The 27,487-nt window shown below is 45.6% G+C and overlaps 2 protein-coding genes across 15 annotated transcripts; one reads left to right on the top strand and one right to left on the bottom strand.

The window, feature by feature from the left end:
* Positions 1 to 99: 99 nt before the first annotated feature.
* LOC115129697 (integral membrane protein 2B-like) lies at positions 100 to 12,661 on the top strand. 2 transcript variants are annotated; one of them, XM_029660340.2, is made up of 6 exons: positions 100 to 192; positions 9,044 to 9,172; positions 10,197 to 10,391; positions 11,433 to 11,543; positions 11,667 to 11,817; positions 12,021 to 12,661. In XM_029660340.2, the coding sequence occupies exons 1-6, from the start codon at positions 190 to 192 to the stop codon at positions 12,107 to 12,109; spliced, it is 678 nt and encodes a 225-aa protein (XP_029516200.1). In that variant the 5' UTR covers positions 100 to 189; the 3' UTR covers positions 12,110 to 12,661. The 2 variants fall into 2 exon arrangements, with proteins under 2 accessions (XP_029516200.1, XP_029516199.1); XM_029660339.2 differs by lacking the exon at positions 100 to 192 and adding an exon at positions 759 to 938.
* On the bottom strand, positions 12,643 to 27,398 carry LOC115129694 (abl interactor 2-like). Of its 13 annotated transcripts, none has more exons than XM_065018776.1 (11): positions 27,194 to 27,397; positions 20,964 to 21,131; positions 20,594 to 20,770; positions 20,169 to 20,186; positions 19,912 to 20,015; positions 18,703 to 18,855; positions 17,444 to 17,574; positions 16,354 to 16,524; positions 15,660 to 15,746; positions 15,156 to 15,341; positions 12,643 to 15,000 (listed from the first exon to the last, which is right to left on the bottom strand). In XM_065018776.1, the coding sequence occupies exons 1-11, from the start codon at positions 27,308 to 27,310 to the stop codon at positions 14,825 to 14,827; spliced, it is 1,488 nt and encodes a 495-aa protein (XP_064874848.1). In that variant the 5' UTR covers positions 27,311 to 27,397; the 3' UTR covers positions 12,643 to 14,824. The 13 variants fall into 13 exon arrangements, with proteins under 13 accessions (XP_064874848.1, XP_029516190.1, XP_064874850.1 ...); XM_029660330.2 differs by having other exon boundaries at positions 15,660 to 15,749; positions 27,194 to 27,396; XM_065018778.1 differs by lacking the exon at positions 27,194 to 27,397 and adding an exon at positions 26,797 to 27,077 and having other exon boundaries at positions 15,660 to 15,749.
* Positions 27,399 to 27,487: the final 89 nt, after the last annotated feature.

Here is a 27,487-nt window from a genome sequence, read left to right on the forward strand (position 1 = left end):
AATAAGACGGAGTTCGGTGAAAACCCAGTGTTGAAGGTCTGCACGGGACAGGCACCTGCGACGAGACACCTGCGCAGACAGAAATAGTAATGGCGTATTTTTGTATGCACTATAATCCGCCATGGTTCGTTCGATAAACGCCTATGGAGAAAATGAATGGTGTTTTTGGATTAACTCCGAAAATAAACTATGGTAAATACGGGCTTCGAACATTTTATTCTATGAGATCATCTTCCTCAGCTAATGTCACTTTGTGAGTTTTTACGAATTTATGTCATTAAAAAAAAAAACACTAAGGCTTCATAATTCGCTAAAGTAATGTTAACTGACGGATACTATATCAAAGAACAAAACGTATAAACTCTCCTAAACTTGTGTTAACCTCAGACCTTATTTTTGGCCTTTGTCCCAAAACGGTATTATTTCGCCATTCAGTTTTCCCATGGCTGAACGAAGCAGATGTAACTAATTCCCGGGTTTTAGGACCACAAACTGGCGAGCAGAGGCGCGCGCTCGATCGTCAGACTAACATTATTAATGATTTCGATCTCTTTTGAGTTTCTCATGTGCAACATTTAATCAACACATTTTATTCCATACGATAAATGCCTATCTACCATTAAATATATTTGAGATTGTACTGCCCCCCAGTGGGGAGAAAAAACCGTTCAAGAAAGTTTGTAAAATCGTATAGGTTCTTGAACGCAGCCAAATGCCTGCAATCACTCATGTGACCCGTTCGGGATGTTTTGTGTTTTTTTTTTTAGCAACGTCATTGTAATCAGAGGCTGCACGAAGACATTCCTGTAGAAGGTGATTTCGTCGCTTGTTCTAACATTTAGATTTAAAAAATGGTGAAAGTAACATTTAACTCGTCCTTTGGACAAAGGGATTTGAAGAAAGCATGCAATGCCGAAGCGCTTATTCCGGAGGAGAGGGTGAGTTGAGCTAAACCAATGTGGTTAATATTTGTTGCAACAATCGTGGAAGACGCAACTGTAACCGTTCAAACAACGTATAACCATAACTGAAACAAAGTAACGTCGATTAGAAACATGTCTAGACTCTTGATAATTCAACCCATGACACGGGCGATGTCGGAAAATGGCTGCTACACAAATCATTTTCGGCTGACTGAGTGTTCGCAGGTTCTGGCCTGGGCAGGACCGTGTTAGCTTTTCGATTCGGTGTTGATTTAGTAGAGGCCTGGAGGCTTGACATACCTGAAGAACATTCAGGTCGTCTTTCCTATTCATTCGAACAGTTATTCCTATTTTGGTTATGAAGAGTCAAATGTAAATGCATTTATGTAGACGCCATAGACAGTCGTGATCTGAATTGACCAAATCAAGTACTGAATTAACACTTATTTTAACTTAATATAATACATCAATAAAAATCTATTTAGCCTCAAATAAATAATGAAACAAGTTCAATTTGGTTTAAATAATGCAAAAACAAAGTGTTGGAAAAGTGCAGTGCAATATGTGCCATTTAAGAAAGCTAAGGTTTAAGTTACTTGCTCAGAACATGAGAACATATGAAAGCTGGTGGTTCCTTTTCACTTGAGACTTCAATATTCCAAGGTAAGCGGTTGTAGTTAGTATTTATAGGACAATTTTTCTCTCTAGCAATGGTATTTCATATACCTTTGACTATTGGATGTTCTTATAGGCACTTTAGTATTGCCAGTGTAACAGTATAGCATCCGTCCCTCTCCTCGCCCCTACCTGGGCTCGAACCAGGAACACGTCAACAACAGCCACACTCGAAGCAGCGTTATCCATCACTCCACAAAAGCCGCGGCCCTTGCAGAGCAAGGGGAATAACTACTCCAAGTCTCAGAGCGAGTGATGTTTGAAATGCTATTAGCGCTCACCCCGCTAACTAGCTAGCCATTTCACATCGGTTACACCAGCCATTAGGCTGATAGGCTTGAAGTCATAAACAGCGCTGTGCTTGTGAAGAGCTGCTGGCAAAACGCACGAAAGTGCTGTTTGAATGAATGCTTACGAGCCTGCTGCTGCCTACCATCGCTCAGTCAGACTGCTCTATCAAATCATAGACTTAATTATAGCATAATAACACACAGAAATACGCGCCTTTGGTCATTAATATGGTCGAATCCGGAAACTATCATTTCGAAAACAAAACGTTTATTCTTTCAGTGAAATACGGAACCGTTCCATATTTTATCTAACAGGTGGCATCCCTATGTCGAAATATTATTGTTACATTGTACAACCTTCAATGTTACAATCTGGGGAGAAGGGTCTTGATCAGGGAGGTGATCAAGAACCTGATGGTCACTGACAGAACTCCAGAGTTCCTCTGTGGAGATTTACATTTACATTTAAGTCATTTAGCAGACGCTCTTATCCAGAGCGACTTACAAATTGGTGCTTTCACCTTATGACATCCAGTGGAACAGCCACTTTACAATAGTGCATCTAGGTCTTTTAAGGGGGGGTGAGAAGGATTACTTTATCCTATCCTAGGTATTCCTTAAAGAGGTGGGGTTTCAGGTGTCTCCGGAAGGTGGTGATTGACTCCGCTGTCCTGGCGTCGTGAGGGAGTTTGTTCCACCATTGGGGGGCCAGAGCAGCGAACAGTTTTGACTGGGCTGAGCGGGAACTGTACTTCCTCAGTGGTAGGGAGGCGAGCAGGCCAGAGGTGGATGAACGCAGTGCCCTTGTTTGGGTGTAGGGCCTGATCAGAGCCTGGAGGTACTGAGGTGCCGTTCCCCTCACAGCTCCGTAGGCAAGCACCATGGTCTTGTAGCGGATGCGAGCTTCAACTGGAAGCCAGTGGAGAGAGCGGAGGAGCGGGGTGACGTGAGAGAACTTGGGAAGGTTGAACACCAGACGGGCTGCGGCGTTCTGGATGAGTTGTAGGGGTTTAATGGCACAGGCAGGGAGCCCAGCCAACAGCGAGTTGCAGTAATCCAGACGGAGATGACAAGTGCCTGGATTAGGACCTGCGCCGCTTCCTGTGTGAGGCAGGGTCGTACTCTGCGGATGTTGTAGAGCATGAACCTACAGGAACGGGCCACCGCCTTGATGTTAGTTGAGAACGACAGGGTGTTGTCCAGGATCACGCCAAGGTTCTTAGCGCTCTGGGAGGAGGACACGATGGAGTAGTCAACCGTGATGACGAGATCATGGAACGGGCAGTCCTTCCCCGGGAGGAAGAGCAGCTCCGTCTTGCCGAGGTTCAGCTTGAGGTGGTGATCCGTCATCCACACTGATATGTCTGCCAGACATGCAGAGATGCGATTCGCCACCTGGTCATCAGAGGGGGGAAAGGAGAAGATTAATTGTGTGTCGTCTGCATAGCAATGATAGGAGAGACCATGTGAGGTTATGACAGAGCCAAGTGACTTGGTGTATAGCGAGAATAGGAGAGGGCCTAGAACAGAGCCCTGGGGGACACCAGTGGTGAGAGCGCGTGGTGAGGAGACAGATTCTCGCCACGCCACCTGGTAGGAGCGACCTGTCAGGTAGGACGCAATCCAAGCGTGGGCCGCGCCGGAGATGCCCAACTCGGAGAGGGTGGAGAGGAGGATCTGATGGTTCACAGTATCGAAGGCAGCCGATAGGTCTAGAAGGATGAGAGCAGAGGAGAGAGAGTTAGCTTTAGCAGTGCGGAGTGCCTCCGTGATACAGAGAAGAGCAGTCTCAGTTGAATGACTAGTCTTGAAACCTGACTGATTTGGATCAAGAAGGTCATTCTGAGAGAGATAGCGGGAGAGCTGGCCAAGGACGGCACGTTCAAGAGTTTTGGAGAGAAAAGAAAGAAGGGATACTGGTCTGTAGTTGTTGACATCGGAGGGATCGAGTGTAGTTTTTCAGAAGGGGTGCAACTCTCGCTCTCTTGAAGACGGGAGGGACGTAGCCAGCGGTCAGGGATGAGTTGATGAGCGAGGTGAGGTAAGGGAGAAGGTCACCGGAGATGGTCTGGAGAAGAGAGGAGGGGATAGGGTCAAGCGGGCAGGTTGTTGGGTGGCCGGCCGTCACAAGACACGAGATGTCATCTGGAGAGAGAGGGGAGAAAGAGGTCAGAGCACAGGGTAGGGCAGTGTGAGCAGAACCAGCGGTGTCGTTTGACTTAGCAAACGAGGATCGGATGTCGTCGACCTTCTTTTCAAAATGGTTGACGAAGTCATCTGCAGAGAGGGAGGGGGGGGGGAGGAGGATTCAAGAGGGAGGAGAAGGTGGCAAAGAGCTTCCTAGGGTTAGAGGCAGGTGCTTGGAATTTAGAGTGGTAGAAAGTGGCTTTAGCAGCAGAGACAGAGGAGGAAAATGTAGAGAGGAGGGAGTGAAAGGATGCCAGGTCCGCAAGGGAGGCGAGTTTTCCTCCATTTCCGCTCGGCTTCCCGGAGCCCTGTTCTGTGAGCTCGCAATGAGTCGTCGAGCCACGGAGCGGGAGGGGAGGACCGAGCCGGCCTGGAGGATAGGGGACATAGAGAGTCAAAGGATGCAGAAAGGGAGGAGAGGAGGGTTGAGGAGGCAGAATCAGGAGATAGGTTGGAGAAGGTTTGAGCAGAGGGAAGAGATGATAGGATGGAAGAGGAGAGAGTAGCGGGGGAGAGAGAGCGAAGGTTGGGACGGCGCGATACCATCCGAGTAGGGGCAGTGTGGGAAGTGTTGGATGAGAGCGAGAGGGAAAAGGATACAAGGTAGTGGTCGGAGACTTGGAGGGAGTTGCAATGAGGTTAGTGGAAGAACAGCATCTAGTAAAGATGAGGTCGAGCGTATTTCCTGCCTTGTGAGTAGGGGGAAGGTGAGAGGGTGAGGTCAAAGAGGAGAGGAGTGGAAAGAAGGAGGCAGAGAGGAATGAGTCAAAGGTAGACGTGGGGAGGTTAAAGTCGCCCAGAACTGTGAGAGGTGAGCCGTCCTCAGGAAAGGAGCTTATCAAGGCATCAAGCTCATTGATGAACTCTCCGAGGGAACCTGGAGGGCGATAAATGATAAGGATGTTAAGCTTGAAAGGGCTGGTAACTGTGACAGCATGGAATTCAAAGGAGGCGATAGACAGATGGGTAAGGGAGAAAGAGAGAATGACCACTTGGGAGAGATGAGGATCCCGGTGCCACCACCCCGCTGACCAGAAGCTCTCGGGGTGTGCGAGAGCACGTGGGCGGACGAAGAGAGAGCAGTAGGAGTAGCGGTGTTGTCTGTGGTGATCCATGTTTCCGTCAGTGCCAAGAAGTCGAGGGACTGGAGGGAGGCATAGGCTGAGATGAACTCTGCCTTGTTGGCCGCAGATCGGCAGTTCCAGAGGCTACCGGAGACCTGGAACTCCACGTGGGTCGTGCGCGCTGGGACCACCAGATTAGGGTGGCCGCGGCCATGCGGTGTGGAGCGTTTGTATGGTCTGTGCAGAGAGGAGAGAACAGGGATAGACAGACACATAGTTGACAGGCTAGAGAAGAGGCTACGCTAATGCAGAGGAGATTGGAATGACAAGTGGACTACACGTCTCGAATGTTCAGAAAGTTAAGCTTACGTAGCAAGAATCTAATTGACTAAAATGATTCAAATGATACAGTACTGCTGAGGTAGGCTAGCTGCGTTGTTGACACTACCCTAATCAAGTCGTTCCGTTGAGTGTGAAGTTTCTACAATGCTGCTATTCGGGGGCTAGCTGGCTAGCTAGCAGTGTTGGTTACGTTACGTTGCGTTAGGAGAACGACAATAGCTGGCTAGCTAACCTAGAAAATCACTCTAGACTACACAATTATCTTTGAAACAAAGACTGCTATGTAGCTAGCTATGTAGCTAGCTACGATCAAACAAATCACACCGTTGGGACTGTAATGAAATGAAATGAAGATGTGATACTACCTGTGGAGCGAAGCGGAATGCGACCGGAATGCGAAAGTTCTATTCAGTAGACGTTGGCTGGCTGTTGGCTAGCTAGGAGTGTCTCCTACGTTAAGGACGACAAAATAGCTGGCTAGCTAACCTCGGTAAATTAAGATAATCACTCTAAGACTACACACTCTAAACTACACAATTATCTTGGATACGAAGACAGCAAAGACAACTATGTAGCTAGCTAATACTACACTAATCAAGTCGTTCAGTTGAGTGTGATAGTTACTACAGTGCTACGGTAGACGGTGAACGTGTTGGGCAGATAGGAGGACGACGAAATACGATAATTACGCAATTATCTTTGATACAACGACGGCTATGTAGCTAGCTAAGAAGAAATTGCTAAGATTAGACAAATCAGACCGTTGTACTATAATGAAATGTAATGAAAAAGTTATACAACCTGCAGACCGAAGGAGACCGAAGCGCGGATGCGACCGGCTCGCTCCAACCCGGAAGCGAAACGATGGTTGTCCTTGATGAAAACCTGCTCCAGAGTGCTCAGGACCTCAGACTGGGGAGAAGGTTCAGCAGTAATAGCACATCTTCCACTCTGATCCTCAACACGCGGGCCCCTCAGGGGTGAGTGCTCAGTCCCCTCCTGTACTCCCTGTTCACTCATGACTGCACGGCCAGGCATGACTCCAACACCATTAAGTTTGCTAATGACACAACCGTGGTAGGCCTGATCACCGACAACGATGAGACCTGACACTGTGGTGCAAGGACAACAACTTCTCCCTTAACGTGATCAAGACAAAGGAGATGATTGGACTACAGGAAAAGGAGGACCGAGCACGCCCCCCTTCTCATCGATGGGGCTGTAGTGGAGCAGGTTGATAGCTTCAAGTTCCTTGATGCCCACATCACCAAAGTAACATGGTCCAAGCACACACAGACAGTCGTGAACAGGGCACGACAAACCCTATTCCCCTCAGGAGACTGAAAAGATTTGGCATGGGTCCTCAGATCCTCAAAATGTTTTACAGAGCATCCTGACGGGTTGCATCACTGCCTGGTATGGCAACTGGTTGGCCTCCGACCGCGAGACACTACAGAGGGTAGTGTGTACGGCCCAGACTAGTCATAGACTGTTCTCTCTGCTACCACACAGCATGCGGTACCGGAACGCCAAGTCTAGGTCCAAGAAGCTTCTAAACAGCTTCTACCCCCAAGCAATAAGACTCTGGAACAGTAAATTAAATGGCTACCCACCATTTGCGTTGTCGTTGCCCCCCCCCCCACACATTGTTATTTACTGCTGATCTTTAATTACTTGTTATTCTTATCTCAATTTGTTAGGGTCTTTTTAAAACTGCATTGTTCATTAAGGACTTGTAAGTAAACATTTCACTGTAAGGTCTACTATACCTGTTGTATTCGGCGCATGTGACAAATACTTTTGATTTGAAGATTGACCTTCCAACAGGACAATGACCCTAAGCACACAGCCAAGACAATGCTCGAGTGGCTTTGGAACAAGTCTCTGAATGTCCTTGAGTGGCCCAGCCGGAGCCCGGGCTTGAACCCGATCGAACATCTCTAGAGAGACCTAAAAATAGCTGTGCAGTGCCATTCCCCTTCCAACCTGACAGAGCTTGAGAAGATCTGTAGAGAAGAATGGGAGAAACTCCCCAAATACATGTGTGCCAAGCTAGTAGCATCATACCCAAGAAGACTCGAGGCTGTAATCACTGCTTTGTCGTTGTGGGATATTGTGTGTAGATTGATGAGGGAAAACAACTATTTAATCCATTTTAGAATACAGCTGTAAAGTAACAACATGTGGAAAAATGGAAGTGGTCTGACTACTTTCCAAATGCAAAGTATCTGGGTGGATACATGGTTCCATTGGAAATAGAATGCAGATGAGATTACAAGTCGATAGAGAATCTGAGTGAGTTGAGGAATAATAGCAGAGGAATGCAGCAGCCAGGGACAGACCTGGGGAGAAAATGCCCCTGCATAGAAAGACCTGGCCATCATGTCTGTTTCACCTGTAGGGGAGCAGTTTGGACAGTCAGACGGGTGAGATTAAATGCTAATATCCTGGATAAAGTGTTAGACTAGTGAAGGTCTGTGACATGACCAGACAGCATGGTCCACAGAGACCATCCACGAGCCACCTCCTTATTCCTGACCTGTAGCCATGTTAATAAGCTAACCTGAAGTGAGGAGTGAGACAAGCATGTCCATCATTCAATAGCCCCAGTATCTGTTGCAAATGTTGGATTAATGAAAATATGCACCTTGGTGTACCTCAAGCACGTTTCTGTATCGACACTGGACTAATGGGGAGGAAAAACAATATGTTCTTCCACTAAAGTACAAGCATGGGGATCTCTCAGATCTGTTTCCTCATCTGATCTCCAGGGAGAGCTAGAGCTGTTGACATCCACTCTTTTGTTTCAATACGAACCCCACCCCAACTCTGCATAAACAACTTCAGCAAGTTCAGGAAAAGGGCCTGCCGCCAAATTACAACATGTGCCCCTGGGCTCCGTAATATTAAAGTGAGGGAGCAAAAACGACAGAGATGGTGGAGAGGCCTAAAAGATAAGGCAGTAAATGAGTAATGATTAGAAAGAATGTCTTGAAGAAGTAGATTATGGAAAGGAGGTGTGAGGTCACAGAGAAGCGAGGGAGGGTTGGTGAGAAAGGGAGGGTGGTTTAGCTGTGTGTTTTGAAGGGTACGTTACATAAGCACCCCTCTCACTACTACCATACTCCAACTGATATCCACAGAACACACCACAGCTGTATTGTGCTTGCATAGTCACACTATTTGAATCAAACACCGTTTGGCTATGTTGTGTTGGAGCGATTTTTATTTGAACAACAAAGAGGATGTATAGAGGTCAGTTTTCTTAATGCTAGCCATGATTCGTCTGGGCTGACATAACCTACTGTTCATTGAGAAAGGTTGATGGGTTGAACCTATGTAATGGAACACAGGCAGACATGCGGGTATTGCGAGAGGCTGTCTGTAGGCTCTACTCTGTATGTTAGAAGACCACAATGGCAAGAAGTCTTTTGACTTTTTTGTTTTATGTATCCTCTGCGATTTTAATATAGGCCTATGTACTTTATCTGTTGCCTGGTGTAATGTATTTTAAGTGATCAAATCAAATGTGCATGCACTATATTTGTCTTCTTACTCTCAGGACCTGGAGGATGGCATGCGAGTGCGTCGGCAGTCCAAGGTGTGCTGCTGGTACAGGTGCCTGGGCCTGGCTCTCATGCTGTCAGGTGTGGTGGTGGGAGGGGCCTACCTTTACAAGACCTACATACTGGTGAGGGACTGTTGGTTAGACCCCTATAATGCCATAGGCTCAACTATATACCGAACAAAAATATCAACGCAACCATTTCAATGGTTTTACTGAGTTACAGTTCATTTCGGGAAATCAGTCAATTTAAATATTCATTAGGCCCTAATCTATGGATCTCACATGATTGGGCAGGGGCGCAGCCATGGGTGGGGCCAGCCAATCAGAATGAGTTTTCCCCCACAAGGGCTTTACTACGGACAGAAATACTCCTCAGTTTCATCAACTGTCGGGGTGGCTGGTCTCAGACGATCCCGCAGGTGAAGAAGCCAGATGTGGAGGTCCTGGGCAGGTGTGGTTACGCGTGGTCTGCGGTTTTCATACCAATTAGACGTACTGCCAAATTCTCTTAAATGACGTTGGAAGCAGCTTGTGGTATAGAAATGAACATTCAATTCTCTGGCAATAGCTGTAGTGGACATTCTTGCAGTCAACATGCCAATTGTACTCTCCCTCAACTTGAGACATCTGTGGCACTGTGTTGTGACAAAACTGTACATTTTAGAGTGGCCTTTTATTGTCCCCAGCACATGCGTAATGATAATGCTGTTTAATCAGCTTCTGAATATGCCACACCTGTCAGGTGGATGGATTATCTTGGCAAAGGATTAATGCTAACAGGGATGTAAACAAATTTGTGCACACAATTTGAGAGAAATAAGCTTTTTGTGTTTATGGAACATTTCTGGGATCTTTTATTTCAGCTCATTAAATGTGGGACCAAGACTTAACATATTGCGTTTTTATATTTTTGTTCAGTGTAGTTCAAGATGCCTTTCCTTGGTTAGAGGACACATTTGCATATGCTGTGGGCTGGTTTCTCAGACACAGATTAAGCCTAGTCTTGGACTTTTGAGTCAGCCCCTAATCGGGAGATATTTCCGGGAAACCAACCCAGTGTGCTAGCTATCTACAGTGTTGGTAAGGTAGGGCGAGTCAGGGTGAGAGACAAGTCCTCACTGTTGTCGTCTTCCCGTGACTTCCTCAGGAGCGCAGGGTGTATTGGTGCGGGGTGGATTACCTTGAGCAGGACTACATGGTTCAGGACGAGGTGGTCTTGCCCTCTGCGCTGAGACACATCCAGGAGAGCATCCGTGTGCTGGAGGAGGTGGAGCTAATCAACGTGCCCGTGCCCGAGTTCTCAGACAGCGACCCGGCCGACATCGTCCATGACTTCAAAAGCGTGAGAAGAGAACACTGCTACACACACACACACACAAACCAGGTTTCCATCCAACCTTTTTTATGCGACTGAAGTGCATGTCGGATAGAGTCACGACAGGCCGAAACTGAACATTCGTCGGTCAACTTTCCAAATGTCGACAACCATAAATACACTAGACAAGGTGAGCTCTTTTGTGTTAGTTAAATTAATTGTGAGAAAAGTCGGTGGAAACGCTTTTATGTGCAAATATTGATATAATACCCATCACATCGAAGTAAACTTGGGTCACTCGATGACATGCACCTCTCACTGTGACTTGTTTGGGAACCATGCAGTTTATTAGGCTACAGATTAAATCCGTTTTGAAGAACGTGGAAGGTAATGACCACGGTGCGCCTTTCCAATAAATATCCAGAGTCTTATTCTGGCGACATGATCAGCAAATACTTGGCTGCCGTTTTGACAAATCAAAAATCTTGCTCTTTTGTCCATAATCTTGTCGTGTAGGCTCATACTCCCATATGTATCTGAGCTGTTGGCTTGAGCGCATTTGGCAATACCAGAGTGGGCACACTGAAAATCTGATGGAAACCCATTTAACTTGGTTGTTTTTATTTGGTTCATGGGAATTTAACTGCAAAAGGTGTTAAGTCATCAGGCACAGCCTTTTATCCACAACAAGTCAATTTGATGAAATGCATCTCTGGTGGGGGAATGCGCATGTTGATTTTATGTGGATTTTAGAAAATTCACATGAATCTGTTTAATTGGATGGAAACCTACACACACCGTGTGAGAAATACTGCATATGTGACATCAGAGCTCGGTCTATCTAGCTGCTACCATGCATTTACGGCTCAAAGAGGAAAGTCATTCCTCCAGCGTATTATCCGTCAAACTCTGATTTCTAGAAACCGGTAAGTGTTCAATACTGTGTTAATAAAACATGTGCTGAATTGAAGTTGAACGTAATCGTGTGTGTTGAGGTCTGAGGTTTGAATGTAAAGTACCTCCGGGTGTTTTTGTAGCGTTGGATCGAATTCCTTTCCTCCTCCTCAGAGGCTGACAGCCTACCTGGACCTGAGCCTGAACAAGTGCTACGTCATCCCCCTCAACACCTCCATCGTCATGCCTCCCAAAGACTTGCTGGAGCTGCTCATCAACATCAAGGTACCTGTAACACACACACATACGACTGGAGCTGTTTATGTATTTCAATCATTTTTTAAAAATCGATCAAATGTTGAAGGAAATCATGTTAATTAAGTGTGTGAGTTGCCCCCTCCCCCCTAGGCTGGTACCTACCTTCCCCAGTCCTACCTGGTCCATGAGCAGATGATTGTGACTGAGCGTCTGGAGAACGTTGACCAGCTGGGATACTTCATCTACAGCCTCTGCAAGGGCAGAGACACCTACAAGCTGGAACGCAGAGAGACCATACTGGGTTAGTACTGCTGACACACACACTTTTTAATATGTACCCCGAATAGTCATGTATTGACCATTTTGTGAAATTCCTTCGGCCCCTTGGTGGACCTGAAAACACACCGCATTATACTCTGGCCAATGAACAGGTGCCATAGCAGATGTTTTATATAGGTCTACACACCCATTTTTAATACATATTCCTTCATCTGTACCTTGCAGGCAGGGAGAAGCGTGAAGCCCTGAACTGCAGGACGATCCGTCACTTTGAGAACAAGTTTGTGGTCGAGACACTCATCTGTGATCCTTAAAGTGAAAGGGGACTGGCTGCTTCAGACAATCCATGTATAGTTTCACTCACTGTCTGCAGTGAGATTTTTAACCCTTCTCTCTCTCCCATATCACCCCTCATAGATTCTTTACTATTCTGTACTGCTGGTAGTTTTGAGAGTTGTCAAATTTAAGTCCAGATGATTCCAAGTCAATACTGTTGTATAAAACTAATGCATTTTTCACTTTGTGTAAAGTACCATTTTCATTTGGGGGCAACTCTTCTCTTCAAAGAATAAGATATGTGTTCAGCTTTTCTTTACTCTGGGGTTTATTATTGTTAAAGAAAGTGTTTAAACGGACACTTAAGTCAGTTAATTACACTGTTATCAGGTATAACTAGATTGATGAAATATAAACTCAATGAGAATATGCTTACTTTAGCATAGAAAATGAATGATTTTTGTATCTGCTGTCACAAGTACAGTGGGACGAAACAAGAGGAATCTCTGAAAAGAGCACGTGGTAACTAACATGTTAATATAGTCTGTAAAAAGGAAGATTAATACCACAATAAATCTTAATCGTTTTTATTGGTTTTTGTTCTCATGGTTTAACAAATATGATATTTCTAAAGTTAAACTTTTTTTACTGTGCAACACAATGGCATTATGGACTGTTTTAACTTGACATCCAGAGAGATCTTGGTCTGAGGGAATAGAACACTTGTTCTTACACTTATATTCTCCATTTACACATTAAATGAATGGCTCCTCCTGGAGTAGTCAAATCCCATAACTTAATTGATCTTCAGATGTTGGGATAAAAAGTTGCCATGGATTTAGCTTACACTTTAGTCTTTGGATGAGGCTGGTTTAGTAGTACCTGGGGTTGCATTTAGCGTTGCACAGCATTGTGGAACATTGCAGATAAATGTCCTGAATAGAGCTGACATGAGTCCTTATGCTACATGTCAGAGGCATGTTTATTCTACATAACATATCTGAATATTCAAAAAGGTTGTGCTTCGCTGACCTTGCCCCTAGGGTCCAGTTCTGGGGCTGCCTTGTGAAGGGCCAACTGGGTTTCAGACACCACTACAGTATTACGAAAAATGGCATGCAAGAACAGACGCACTTTCAATAAAAAATAAAGGATTTGACTGACAGACAAGCACAGAGCCCTCAGACACGGCCAAGCACATTGGAAATAATACTTGTACCTCAAACACTCAATGCATCGGTTTTTGTGCCGGTTTGTAATCAACGGCTGGCTTTTATGCTCGTTTTAATTAGTCCTCATCCGAGGCAGTAATACAGCTTAATTTTATAATTTCAGTAACAATTATCTTACTACAAATGTGCTTTCAATTCCAAACAACTCAAAGATCTACATTTTCAAACCCATCCCACTGGCTATTTTTATTGCAAATGGAAGTGATACCTTACACACACACACACTTCAATATGGCACAAGCTTCCTTTATCACCTATAAATGCATCATGAAACCCCACCTGTCAATGATGGTAATATGGGTGAATTTTTAAAACCAAACCAATAACCACACCATATCTAAAATATTAAGACAGGAATAATAATATAGCAGAAAAGGAGACTAATGAATATTTTTTTCCCAAAAACATGCAGTCTGCCACCCTTTGAGGTCCCACTACAATAAGAATGAAATATTGAAATCGTTGATGCAAAAGAGTGGCCAGAATGTTTGTCTACCTAAAAGGTGGCTTCCTGACAGTCCCTCTACCAAGACAGGCAAAATCAATCTCTTCTGTCTTGATTACAAGGTGAGGCAGTGACTTAAGACACTCATTTTGCAATTTGAGTTATCCTTTCTACTTTGGGCCAGACAACTTGTTTTGTGCCATTGAAGCAGTCTTCAATTAGAGCTGACCAAATCAGTGTTGTCATCTCAGGGACCAAAGGTTGAGAAACGACTGCTCTACCTAACTGGCCTGTGAAGTGAGGCAAGTGCAGTAGTGACTGAGCATGCTCTAAGTCCTAGTGTTTTAAGCTGCACTAGCTAGCCTGGGGCCAGAACCAATTAATTAACTACTGAATCCAAACTGAAGAGAGTTTCATAGTTCTTTTCCCCCCAGTCTTACCCACCACTAATGTCTATGGACTGTCAAGCTTTGTGTTGCCAAACTTGACATCATATAAAGTTCAAGTGCAACAGTCCATCTCATCCCACTAACCAATAGGAGCTCCTGGTTTTAAATAAAATATGAGTCTAGAAAGGCTCTGGGAATGTCAGGAGAGAAAATATTGGAAAGCATTCTCATCTAGTGTCTTCTCTTGGGCTGAGAGTAGAGAACTTCATCGGGATCATCTGACAAATATTTATATCCTTAAATCAGCAGCCCTGCCCACCGTACCATCCCTCCCTATATAATACATGGTCCAAATAAATACAACTTTAAAATAAGCGCAAACGGGCAAAAGGAAATGAGAAAAATATTTTTTAAAATCACAATAATCCTTGTGGCCTTCCTTATAATAATAGTAAAGACAAAATGAAGCCCTAATAGTACATACAAAAACCACCACCATACAGTCTCATATCATTCAAAAACACAGGGAATATCTACAAGTGGCCGTTGTACAATGTACTTCATCTGGTAGACCGGTTGAGGATAGTTGTATACTCTTCATGAACGCTCATCTCCTCCTCGTCGACTTCTACAATGTGATCATGCTCTGCCTAACAAAGTCTTTGACCTTCCTATCTACACCTCTCCTCAGTCGGCGTAGTGCATGATGGACTCGACGTAGTTCCCGGGGAAGAGGCCGGTGGTGCCACTCATCGTTCCTTCGTACCAGCCGTCGTCGTTCTTCTTGATGACGTAGATGATGGCGCCCTCGTTGAAGGATAGCTCGTCCTCCTTGTCCGCCGCGTAGTCATAGATCGCCACCACTGTGAACCAATGAGAGAGGAGGATGTTAGAGGAACGAAGAGGTCAGGGGAGATGGGTAGAGGACAGGGAGATGAGGGCGAAAGATAGAGGGAAGAACAGGAGAAGTGGACAGGGCAGGGGTTAGATCAGGGTGGCAGAGAGAATCACTCGCTACCTTTCTCCATGTAGGTGCGTGGGGCCCACGGGGGGTCCTCCTCTGCGTAGGGATCACTGTACTCCACAACGGCCGACTCTTCCTCCTCCTCATCATCCTCATAGTCCTCTGGAGGTGGAGGGGGCGGGGTTGGTTCCTCAAACACAGCTTCTTCTATGGGGGGCGGGGGAGGGGGCACGTCTGAGACTGGGGGGGGGGTTAGAACAGTCAGAAACCACCATGCCTACATTCCACTGGTTGGTTAGTTACATGTTGACTGACACTGGCCTTCCCATGCAGTGGTTGTTTGGGTATCCATGCTGAAAGTGTAAAGAAAAACTGGGGAAAAAGGAGAATAATTTCAACGTGCACAGATGAGAAGTTTATTTTTTATCGAAGTTGATGGATAGTTCAGCTTTGAAGTATCGACAAAAATAGACTCACGTCGTGAGTAAAATAAACACATGCAGGAGGGAGCCACTGTGAAGACGAGGCAACAAGGCAGAGGAGCTAAAAGCCACTTACTGGTCTCCTGTACCCGAGCCACAAAGCCCATCAGAGGGAGCTGGGGAGTGATCTGCATGGACGGGGGAGGGGGGGCAACAAGAGGACCTGCTACAGACACACCACAGGAGAAGCGGGGAGAGCGAGAGGAGAAAGAAAGAGGGAAGAAAAAGAGCAGCAGATTGTAATTAGGAAAGAAAGGAAGGCAGAAAGAGAGATGTGGTGAAATTAGAATTTGATAGAAGCCAGTTAGATCAGTAGGCAGACTAGGCATTAGAAAGGGCTAAATCAAGAGCAGGAATCCTTTCACACAAAAAAAAAGACAGCGAGCTGCCGGGACCTAGGCGCTTTGTGCCTTCGCATAGGTTCACCTGTCTGCTGAAATCAAATGGCATTTTCGTGTATGAATTTAATACTCTGAGGTTCTGAGAACTCACAAAATGACAGTTTGCTTCCACAAGATCTAAAAACTTTATCAGCTAGTATTTAATGTTTTTTAACCAAACTCTCAGCCAAGTAACATAAATAATATGGGTCGGTATACATTTTGTTCCTACAAATGAGTTACAGGATGGACCAGGAGCCCAAACGCTCCAGGATCCAAACCAGACAATAATATATGAAAGAAATCTCTAAAATGCAGACTCAATATCTAAACACAAAAGCCAATTTGCGTTCTGGTAGGAGTGATAGTGTTGCTGGTCAGGGCTGTTACCTGGGACCTGGTTGAAGTGGGGTCCTCCGTTGGGCTGGTTCAGGGCCAGGGGCATGTTGGAGTTGGGCTGGCCCGTCAATGACGCGGGCCGGCGGTACGGCAGAGACCCCCCCACCGCAGGAGGGTTCAGTGGTTGCACCGGTCGGTTCATGCTGAAGAACTGGGGGGCACCTGGGGTACAGACAGCATAGGGAACAAGAGAGAGATTTTGGTACGGTGTAGCTATGTCGCTTAACTTAGCACTTCTGGTTCCCGTCACATGATGCACTTAATTAATGGGATCAATTTAAGCACTTTGCTGTATTCAGACATCGTCAAAGACCCTTTTCAACATCACTTACTGTAAAAACACAAGAACAATTTAACTCATGCACAAGTGATGATAGCATGCAGGTGGTGACTGGGAGCGATGGGAGAGAGTTGCCCTAAGGAGGGAATGAGAGACGCCCAGAGGAAAAAGGAAAAGACAGAGTGACAGATCAGACAGTGAGAGGGAGGGAGGGTGATGGAGGAATTCTGATCATGCAGGGGTGGAGAATGACTGGCCCACATGACAACATGCCTGCTGGTACACAGACAGATACAGGTCCTGGGATGATGGGAGAGATGGATGTGATCCTGGGATGATGGGAGAGATGGATGTGATGCAGGGGTGGTGGGACACTCACCTTGTGCGGGGGTGCTGAAAGCAGCAGGGCCGGTGCTAGTGACGGCAGTGGGGAGCTGGGGTGGGGGAGGGGGCACGGGTGGACCCTCAGGAGGGGGGGTGGGGGAGAGGTTAGGAGCTAGAGAGAGTACAGGGAGGCCATCAGGTGGGACGGGAGTAGTGGTGGTAGTGGGAGGTGGCTTAGCAGGGTTGGGAAGGGCAGGGGCAGTACCTGCACCATCAGCAGGTGGGAAAGGGAGGAAGGCAGTAGAAAAAAGAGGAAAGGAAAAGGAAAGACAGGAGAAGGAGATAAAGACAGGTGCTCAGACACTATCAAGGGGGAAGGAAGGAGAGAGTTTAAAGCAGTCTGACAGACCGTATTGCTCTTTAGAGAGCTAGTAGGCGGAGCTTAGACAGTGGGCAAGGCATGGGTCCAGACCTTACCTGGGAATGCTGTGGGGGGCGGGGCAGGCGTTGGCACGGCGATAGGCAAGCCCACGGAGCCGCTGCCGCTGTTCTCTCTGCTGCTGCTGCGGCTGCTGCTGCTAGGGTGGCTACCTCCACTGCTGCCACTGCTAATGATGTCACACAGCCCATCACAAAACCCAATCAACACCCGCAGGCATTAAGTCATTTACAGTATAGATTAGAGGTTATATATACACTTTGTAGGGCCGGTTTCCCAGATACAGATTAAGCCTACTACTGAACTAAAAAGTAGTGTGAATTTTTTTGTCCAGAACTAGGTTTAATCTGTGGTGGAGGAAACCGGCCCTTAGAGCCCTATTGGTATCAGAGGACCTGCAAGCACAACCTACCAAACCAGAGACTCTCCTGGCCCAAAATCCTGCCCCCCACCTACCTAGCACTGAATGGATTTAAATGAACAGCTCTGCTTTGAGATGACATGTACAGCAATAAAGAAATGAATAAAACGTCACAAATTACAACATGACATTTAGCGGTGGTCCATTAGTGAGACATGACGTGACAAAGACAGAGGCGCCACAAAGCTGGAGGCATCTGAAGAAAATCAAGGCGAGAATAAAAAGAGGAGACAGGGAATGAGTGAGAAACTGGATGGATGGAAGAAAGGACCAACGCATAGATAGATAGTTCTTTCAGCTCAACCTGTCTGTTTAATTTAAGCCAAGGTCAACCATTGCTACTATTAGTTTTAACGTAATAATGTGCTCAGAAGGAAATAGAGAAGGGACTGACGGAGAAAAGGGATCAGCTGAATTACAAAGCCCAAGCTTCATTTCTCTGGTGGCAGATACTCTGTCATGTAGTCCTAAAGATCTTGTTCTCACTGCCTGGTAGGAGCCTCAGTGACACCCAGAGCTGCTCGTGTTTATCTCATCTGAATTTCCTCTGCTGTTACGCAGGTGATAAAGAAACATATTTGAATACATTCCTATCAGAGGTGTACGTTCGTTCTGTGTGCTTGGTGTAGTGCCTATTCGAAGTGTTTCAGACCAGTTTTTCTAGTGATATTATTTTACAAGTCATGTGGGTAGGGTTGGGGGGAAAAAAGGAGTTTAGTAGCATGTAGCTACAGTGTCTGTAATCTATTGCAGCAGATCTTTACTACAGGGCAGTTGAATCTAAGCGTGTCTGTTCAGTGAGTCCAGGGCCGCTCGAAGTGTGCTCTAGACGTGTTTTTAGCTAGCGGTGTGCTGGGAGCATGCGGGGCGGGGTACCTGTACGTGCGGTTCCTCTGATTAACAGACGCAGTGCGTGCAGGGCTCTGCTGTGGGGGCGCCATGTTGCCATGGCGCGTCGGGCTCGAGACGTAGTCGTTAGGGACAACGGGAGGACGCACCGGCTCGAGTGTCCTATAGGGGGAGTGGCGCCTGCGAGGGGAGGGGTATGAGAGGAGTTTAACATCCACAAGTGAGGGGTGGAGGAGGACAAACATGGGAACCAAAATAAATAAAAGAACCAGTGCAAACTCAAAATGGGGTGTAGGTGGGAAAGGCATTAAATGCATCAGTCGTGTCCACAGCTGCTGCTGCTTCAGTTCTTACACAGCCCAACATCAACCGAGGACAGTGATGTCTATTGATGTGCTGCAGTGGAATAAAAAGCCTCAAAAGTATGGATGAGCAGCCAAGTCTTTTCTCCCCCTGTGCTTGTTTAAGGGATGGAACGTTGAGCGCTGTTGCCATAGAGAGCATGAACAGCCTGAATTAGAGTTGAGGGGAGGAGTCACATGACATCACACATATGGGGGCGGGGGGGACAAAAGCAACCAAAACACCACAGACAGAGATGCCTCCTCTACACCAGAGACTGGACTAGGGCAGTGTGTCATGGACGACTGACATGCGTCTCGTTTTAGGGGGGGACATGTTTGAAGGTTACACACACAAACACACAGCACTTAAACTTTAGAAGAGCCATAAAACACAATGTCATAAACCATTACATACATCACTGTTATGGACAGGTCTGTAGAGGGGGATACAAACTGGACAGGGACACATAACAGGACAGCGCAACAATAACAGTAACCCATAATGTCAAGTAACAGATTTGAAGATACCCATTCACTGGAATGACCTCACATCTGAAGAAATTAGGTATGCACATTAATTAGATCAACAAACAGAATATAATGTGCCACAGGCTAGCTTTGACCTTTCACAAAGAGGTCTGCTCCAGACCTTAACTAAATGTCACTGAAGGTCACTGCTGGGTGGTGAGGGGGTAGCCTGGTCCCTAGCCCTAGAGGGACACTACAGCAATCTGTAGTACAAAGGGACACCTGGTGCCTGGATGATCAGATCTTGTCCATTGATGAACATGTTTTAGATGTCTGATCGTGGTTGGCTGAGACTGAAAGCATGTTTTTCTCGAGGACATGAGCAGCATGGACAGGGGTTGTGGTACCTGCCACATCTACATACCCAATGGTTCCCTTCCCTGACATGGGTGGGCTGGGGGGCTTCTGTGTGGGTGGGTTGGTGCGAGGGAGACCTGCGGCTCCAGCCTTTATGTTCTGAGCACTGGCCTGTAGGACACGGTGAGAGGTTACAAAAACAACAACAGGGAAGTACTAGTCAACAGAGCAACAACATAACCTGGGATCAGACAAAACACACTCTGGTCTTACACGCATACCAACTTTGTTTTTAGAGTTTTAAATTTCGTTAGAAATCCTTACCTTAAACCTTAGCAACCACTAGGTTCATTTTAAAAAGGCAAATAAGTGATGCAAGAGAGAGAGAAAGAGGAGGATTTAGTGACTAATAGTGAGAAAATGCACAGAAACACATGTAGCAATGTTATAGGCCTACAGTCCACAGATGTTGTTAGGGAAGCAGCGAACAAGTCACACACTGTCCTAGACAAAGTGACTCACACCGTTACCACCACACCCTCGTGCTTATCCCCAGGGCCTACTACTGTCTTTGTACCAAACAGGGGGGGGGGGGGTTCCCCCCAAAACGCCTGTTGCACTAAGATCAGTGTTTGTCCATGATCTTAGTGCTACAAAAAAGGTTGATAACTCACTCCAGTACAAAAACGAGACGTACTACTATCATCAGGAATCCAGTTGGTAACCGTCAATGCCCCACTGCTCCCTACCTTGACACCGTGGCCCATGTCATCCAGCAGGCTGTAGTCAATTGGCTTGCGGATGTAGCGCACCGGCCTCTCTGGATTGGCCGGAGCAATGATCTTGTGCGTGCGAGAGGTGTTCTTATTGGTGGTCAGGATGCCAATCTCCCGCCTTGCCACTTTCTCTTTGTGGATGTCCACTGTCTGGGGCCGCACAAGGGGGAGAAATACAGTTAAGTCTATTTCTTGACAGACTTGAACAAAACAGAATTTTGAACTATGCTTATCGTTTCGAATCAGATATTCTTAGGCTATATGGATGTGTGTGTATTTTGCAACGTGTGCATCTGTGTGTGTGTGTATATATACAGTGTGTTCCACGTCCCGGCAGCCGTACCTGTGAGATGTGGTTGATGGAGGACTCCATGCGGCGGAGCTGAGAGGCCTGAATGTCAAGCATCTGCAGGACATTGTTGGCCAAGGTGTTGATCAGGTAGGCTACGCTGGCCAGGGACTGGGTGGTGTAGTTCTTAGTCTCCTCCAACGCTCTGTGCTTATCTGGTGACTAAGGAGTGAGAGTGCGAGAGAGGATAAACATATAGACATCAGTAACAGAGAAACGAGAGTAGAGAGGCAATAAGAAAACAACAAAGCCAAGCAGCATAAAAAAGGAGAGCATCGACATCATATAAATAGGATCTTGCAGGGGCTGATGGATGACTAGGCAAGCTAAGGCCATATGTTTTCAGAGGGAAACAATTTCCTGGAGATGACGCTGTCCTTGCTTTTCTGACCAAGACTTCCCTTATTGACAGTATGTACTGAATGACATTACTTTTCTCAAAGGTCAACCCTCCCCCGTCTGCCATGGATGGTGTGTTAAAGACAGACAATGCATGGCTTCTGACATGTGTTTCTCTGCTGCTCATTAAGAAAAAAACAAGATTTCAGTCTTGGTGGTGTGGTTCGATGTGGCAGTTACTGATGTTTGCCCCCATGAGACACCATAGGAACAAAGCCAGCATTACTTCTTCAAAATAGTCAATGATTCTACAAACAAGAAATAAGTAATTAATTGACATTTTAGTCACGCAGTTTAACATCTAGTTACGGTGTTTGGTGCAGTATTTCTTAAGTAAAAACAAAAATGCGCGACGTGTGGTCTTATGTAAACAAAATCAGATCCGCTGCACTGACGAGAAGGTCTGTCTCACTGATTCTGTTGCAATCACACTGGATGTATTATACTTTAGAATTGCATTGGGGGCATACTTATTTCACAGTACAGCCTTACCTATGGATTGTGGCTCAATGACATGGAGTACCAGTCTACTCCAGTGACACCCAGAGAACATTAGCATCGTAGCTCTTATTGCGGGACTCTGAAACAACTGCATTGAGCCACATTTATTGTCAAGCTATATGTATTGAACAATATTCATGAGGAAAAACAATACTGCTTGGATGTTTTGGAGTCTGATAAGTGAGGATGTTGGGGAAAAAAATATATTGAGTAGACTGTTACCCCATTTCATTGGTCCCCAATCCTTAGATAAAGCTGTACAGTGCAAAATGAATGTCAATACTAACAAGGGAGGTGATTTCAGTCACAGTCCCGCAATAAGAGCTACAACTCTAATATTTTATTTATTTGACCTTTATTTAACTAGGCAAGTCAGTTAAGAACAAATTCTTATTTTCAATGACGGCCTAGGAACAATGGGTTCACTGCCTTGTTCAGGGCAGAACGACAGATTTGTACCTTGTCAGCTGGGGGATTCGAACTTGCAACCTTTCGGTTACTAGCCCAATGCACTAACCACTAGGTTACCCTGCCGCCCCGGGGGTGTTACATTATTTGTGTAAGCTCTTCACAGTTGTGTTCTGTGGGTGTCACCGAGTAGACTGATACCACATTTCATTGCTTCACATGCCAACATTGTTTAACATTATCTAGTCTAAATATGGCATGACTCCACCAATTGTAACCTTCTGCATAAGTTTCAAATAGGTACTTTTATTTTGAAGGCAAAACGCAAATTCCACTACTGTGCCTAATCCTTATTGTGGCTAGCTTCACAACACATAACCCGGTCAGGTCGAGCATCACTCGTCAGATGAAGCTAGCTGGCTGCTTATAACGTTAGCTTTGGGCAACAGGGTTAAGTAGCTGGCTAGCTATTTACTTTCATGAACAGAAGTTCAATTTCAATAGGAAAACAACAAGTGGCTACCTAGCTAATACTTACTCACAAGGATTCCTAAATCATTGCTAAGAACAATGAACATGACTGCAGTTTCTACTGGTCATTGTTTTCAGACTAGCTAGGTACCAAGCTAAAGCTAGCTACCCCAGAAGTTGCGGTCGAAACAAAATGCTTTATTACCAACGCGGAATTGTAAACACATTGTTCGTGACCGGTTTTTGCTTGTTTGCAGACTTTTTTGTACAGCTTTGACAGTGCTGACAGTAGTGGCTTGCACATGCAAATTCAGAACACACAACATTCTATAATAGAACGGTGTTATTTGACTTGTCAAATTAAAAAGCCAATTAAAGTGTTTTGACGTGTATCTTTTTTGACACGCAAAGACCCAAACGGCGTTCCATAGTATGTCGTGAAGCTAATAGCAGTGACGCTATTACTGTTTAACTCCAGTAGGGCGACGTCTTTACAATAGCGCACTTGGTAACGTTAGTGTGTACCGGTGCTCAACCAGTCGCAAAATCCCAACATCGCCCACAACAGACAACGGTTGATTGTCAAGGGCAATATCTTGGCGTTAATGGATTTCACCTTTGAGTTGTCTCGCTGAAATGTTCTTACTCTTTCAAATGACTGCTTGACTTGTTAACTGCTCAATACACACAGCAGACATTGAGGGCTAGGTTAGGAATGCTGTGTTGCACATGTAGCGCAAAATTTTACCTGGCGTCATTACGCCATGTACGTTATGTATGTATGCACGTCAGCTTTGACATTTGTTTTTCCACATCGGGCCGATACCAATGTTGGCATTTTTAGCTAATATCGTCCAATTCCGATATATTGTGCATCCCTAAAAACTACTGCTGTACATACCCTTCCTATACTGTCCATACACACCATTACACATATTATTTATAGACATATACACCTGACTCTGACATTACTCGTTCTGACATTTCTAATTAACATTTTTGGGATTTACTTGTACGATTTTGTGTTAGGTATACTGACTGCACTGTTGGAACTAGAAGCATTTCGCTGCCCTGCGATAACATCTGCAAAATTCACAGTAGCCAGTTTAATAGGTAAATCACCTCGTTCACGAAAATGGTTCGCTCCTAATGGTTCGCTCCTACAGACAGTGAGTCACGTGGCCATGGCTTGCTATATAATGCAGGCACAGGCATCCAGTTACTGTTCGATTGAACTTTAGAATGGGCAAAACAAGTGACCTAAGCAACTGAGCGTGGTATGATTGTCGGTGCCAGGCGCGCCGGTTCCAGTATCTCAGAAACGTCTGTCCTCCTAGGCTTTTCACGCACGACAGTGTCTAGGGTTTACCGAGAAGGGTACAACAAACAAAAAACATAGTCAGCGGTGGTCCTGTGAGCAAAAACAGCTGGTTGATGAGAGTTGAGAGGCAACAATCGTGCAAGCGAACAGGCAGTCCACTATCAAGCAAATAACGGCGCAGTACAACAGTGGTGTGCAGAAAGGCATCTCGGAATGCACAACTCATCGGTCCTTGTCACGGATGGTTTATTGCAGCAGACGACCAAACTGGGTTCCATTCCGATCAGCTAAAAACAAGAAGAAGCAGTTCCAGCAGGCACACGATCACCAACACTGAACAATTGAAGAGTGGAAAAACATTGCCTTGTCTGATGAATCCCAGTTCCTGTTGCGTCATGCTGATGGCAGTCAGGATTTGGCATAAGAAGCATGAGCCCATCCTGCCTGGTGTCAATGGTACAGGCGGGTGGCAGTGGTGTAGGGAATGTTTTCCTGGTACATGTTAGGTCCCTTGATACCAACCGAGCAACATTTACATTCCCCGAAGAACTCCAGCTGTTCTGGATGCAAACGGGGTCCAACCCAGTACTAGATGGGAATACCTAATAAACTGGCAACGGAGTGTATGTGTACGTAACCAATAAAATTAGATTTGAAGGAAAAAGTTCAAGGAGAAGGATAGGTTACAATAACAACGAGCCAACTGGCAGGCTGCTACTTAATATTCTGAATGGAGTTATTTGTAACTGTAGGATTAGAAAGTGCATGCACTGCATCCGACACGCTAATCCTCAACACAGGGGCCCCTCAGGGGTGCGTGCTCAGTCCCGTCCTGTACTCCCTGTTCACTCATGACTCCAACACCATCATTACGTTTGCTGATGACAACAGGGGTAGGCCTGATCACCAACAATGATGAGACAGCCTATAGGGAGGAGGTAAGAGACCTGACCGTGTGGTGCAAGGACAACAACCTCTTCCTCAATGTGATCAAGACAAAGGAGATGATTGTGGACTATAGGAAAAGGAGGACCGAGCACACCCCCATTCTCATTGACAGGAGACTGAAAATATTTGGCATGGGTCCTCAGATCCTCAAAAGGTTTTAGAGCCGCACCATCCTGACATGTTGCATCACTGCCTGGTATGGCAACTGCTCGGCCTCCGACTGCTAGGCTCTACAGAGGGTAGTGTGTACAGCCCAGTACATCACTGGGGCCAAGCTACCTGCCATCCAGGACCTCTATACCAGGCGGTGTCAGAGGAAGGCCCTAAAAATTGTCAGACTCCAGCCACCCTAGTCATAGACTGTTCTCTCTGCTAACCGACGGCAAACAGTACCGGAGAGCCAAGTCTAAGTCCAAGAGGCTTCTAAAACAGCTTCCACCCCCAAGCCATAAGACTCCTTAACATCTAATTAAATGGCAACGTTACCATCTATGCATAGTCACTTTAATAACTCTACCTACATGTACATATTACCTCAATTATCACGACACCAGTGCCCCCCCACACATTGACTCTGTACCAGTACCCCCTGTACATAGCCCCGTTATTGTTATTTACTGCTGCTCTTTAATTGTTAGTTATTCTTCTCTTACTCTTTTTTTGTATTTTCTTAAAACGGCATTGTTTGTTAAGGGCTTGTAAGTAAGCATTTCACTGTAAGGTCCATCTATACCTGTTGTATTTGGGCACGTGGCAAATAACATTTAATTTGCAGCCTCAGTTAGCCTAGCTAGCTAACGTTAACTAGCTTCTCCCGGTTTGATGCAGTCCTAGACAGGTACTACATAATCGTATTTGATGATAAATAACCTAGCTATGGCAGCTATTAGTCTACTATAGGGCGAGTCGGCTTGGATGGTTGCTGTCTCATCTCTCCCTCCTACCTCCCCAAGTCACTTGCTCAAAGTATGGCCCCTCCCCCGCCTGCTATAGCAGCACCTCTCTCCCTCTTGGCTTTATCAGCTCCAGTTAATTAAGTCGCTTAAAAACACGATTTTCTGCTGCTTCCATCACTCGGATCAGATCGGCCCTGGATTCTTCCGGTCTAAATGGAATGGGTGTATTGTCCTCGGGTCCGTCCAGAACGGGTTTCTATATTTAAAAAAATGAATTTATGCATATCGAGTCACGGTGGTAAAGTCCCAGATCCATTTCGGAACAGGCCCAACTTTTTGGACCCGTGAAGACCTCTAGTTCCAGGGCAGTGTCACTATTGACAAACGTTTCACACTCGGTGTCAGAGCCGCACTTTAAATTAGAAAATACGTACTTCATGGCATGACTAACGTAGTCTATGAAACACCGATTTTTTTCCCACTCTACAGTCAGTAGTACAAGAAGTTAGGCATTGGTGATACAGGATGTCCGATCCAATTTGCTTGTGTTATGTGTTTTGGCACATAACACATAATAAGGCTATAACATTAGCTAGCTAACGCTAAGTATTGGCAGGAGAAGAACGCTTACAAAGTGCCACACATATTATATATATTTTTTCTTCACGACCACTGTTTACAGCCTCCTAATGTTGACACGAATTGGGAATTTCAAACCCCTACCACTGGAGAATTTGACAGTAATGGCAGCGCAGCTAACTAGAAACCGTGGCTAACGTTAGTTGGAATTAGTTAGCTATAGTCATAATTCGTTTACTTGTGGCTCCTTTGAATCTCTTCTGGTATCAGAACGTGTACCAACATTTTAAATCCAATTCCTTACCTTAGCTGAATACCTTGTTGTATACCCCATCACGACACAGTCAATCATGAAACCAGCTGTGCCCAGATAATTCGGGCTAGCTCAGCTAGCATTATTATTACTTAGCTAACGAAGTCAAGTTAGTAAAAATACTAACAACTAAATAAACGTTTGATAAATGACGATATATGTATGACGGTTGGAGAACGGCAACCAATGTTTTCATATTAGGAAAAACATAGCTGGCTACTTTATGCAGAACGTAGCTATCTATAGCCTAGCTTGGTCGCGCTAACAGGAGCACCCTTGCAGTGGAGTAGCTGCACCTCATCGGCATAACTCGTAGCCATCACTTCGCCCACCGTCAAAGATGATATTCGTAGAATATATAATTGATAATGTTATAAAGTATCATTACCTGAACATAGTTGCTTTCGCAATACTCGGCAACTCTTTCTAAATTGGTAAAACTATCTAATAATGCACTACGTCCAGCTGGAATCTCCTCTTCCAAAAGCATTTGTAACTCCGCCATTTTCACATCTTTAGCAATCAATGCATGCCAGATCCCAGCCTCTCCAACGCTCCTGCAGAAGTGGCGTTGGGCATCCCAACTATGACGGAGTGTATGACAATCTGTGACAAATTTAAGTGGATATGATACCTAGATCTTTGCTCTTTCCATTCCTTTCCAATTTACATTGTGACTGGT

This window comes from Oncorhynchus nerka, linkage group LG5 (assembly GCF_034236695.1).
Source record: "Oncorhynchus nerka isolate Pitt River linkage group LG5, Oner_Uvic_2.0, whole genome shotgun sequence".
Taxonomy (NCBI): domain Eukaryota; kingdom Metazoa; phylum Chordata; class Actinopteri; order Salmoniformes; family Salmonidae; genus Oncorhynchus; species Oncorhynchus nerka.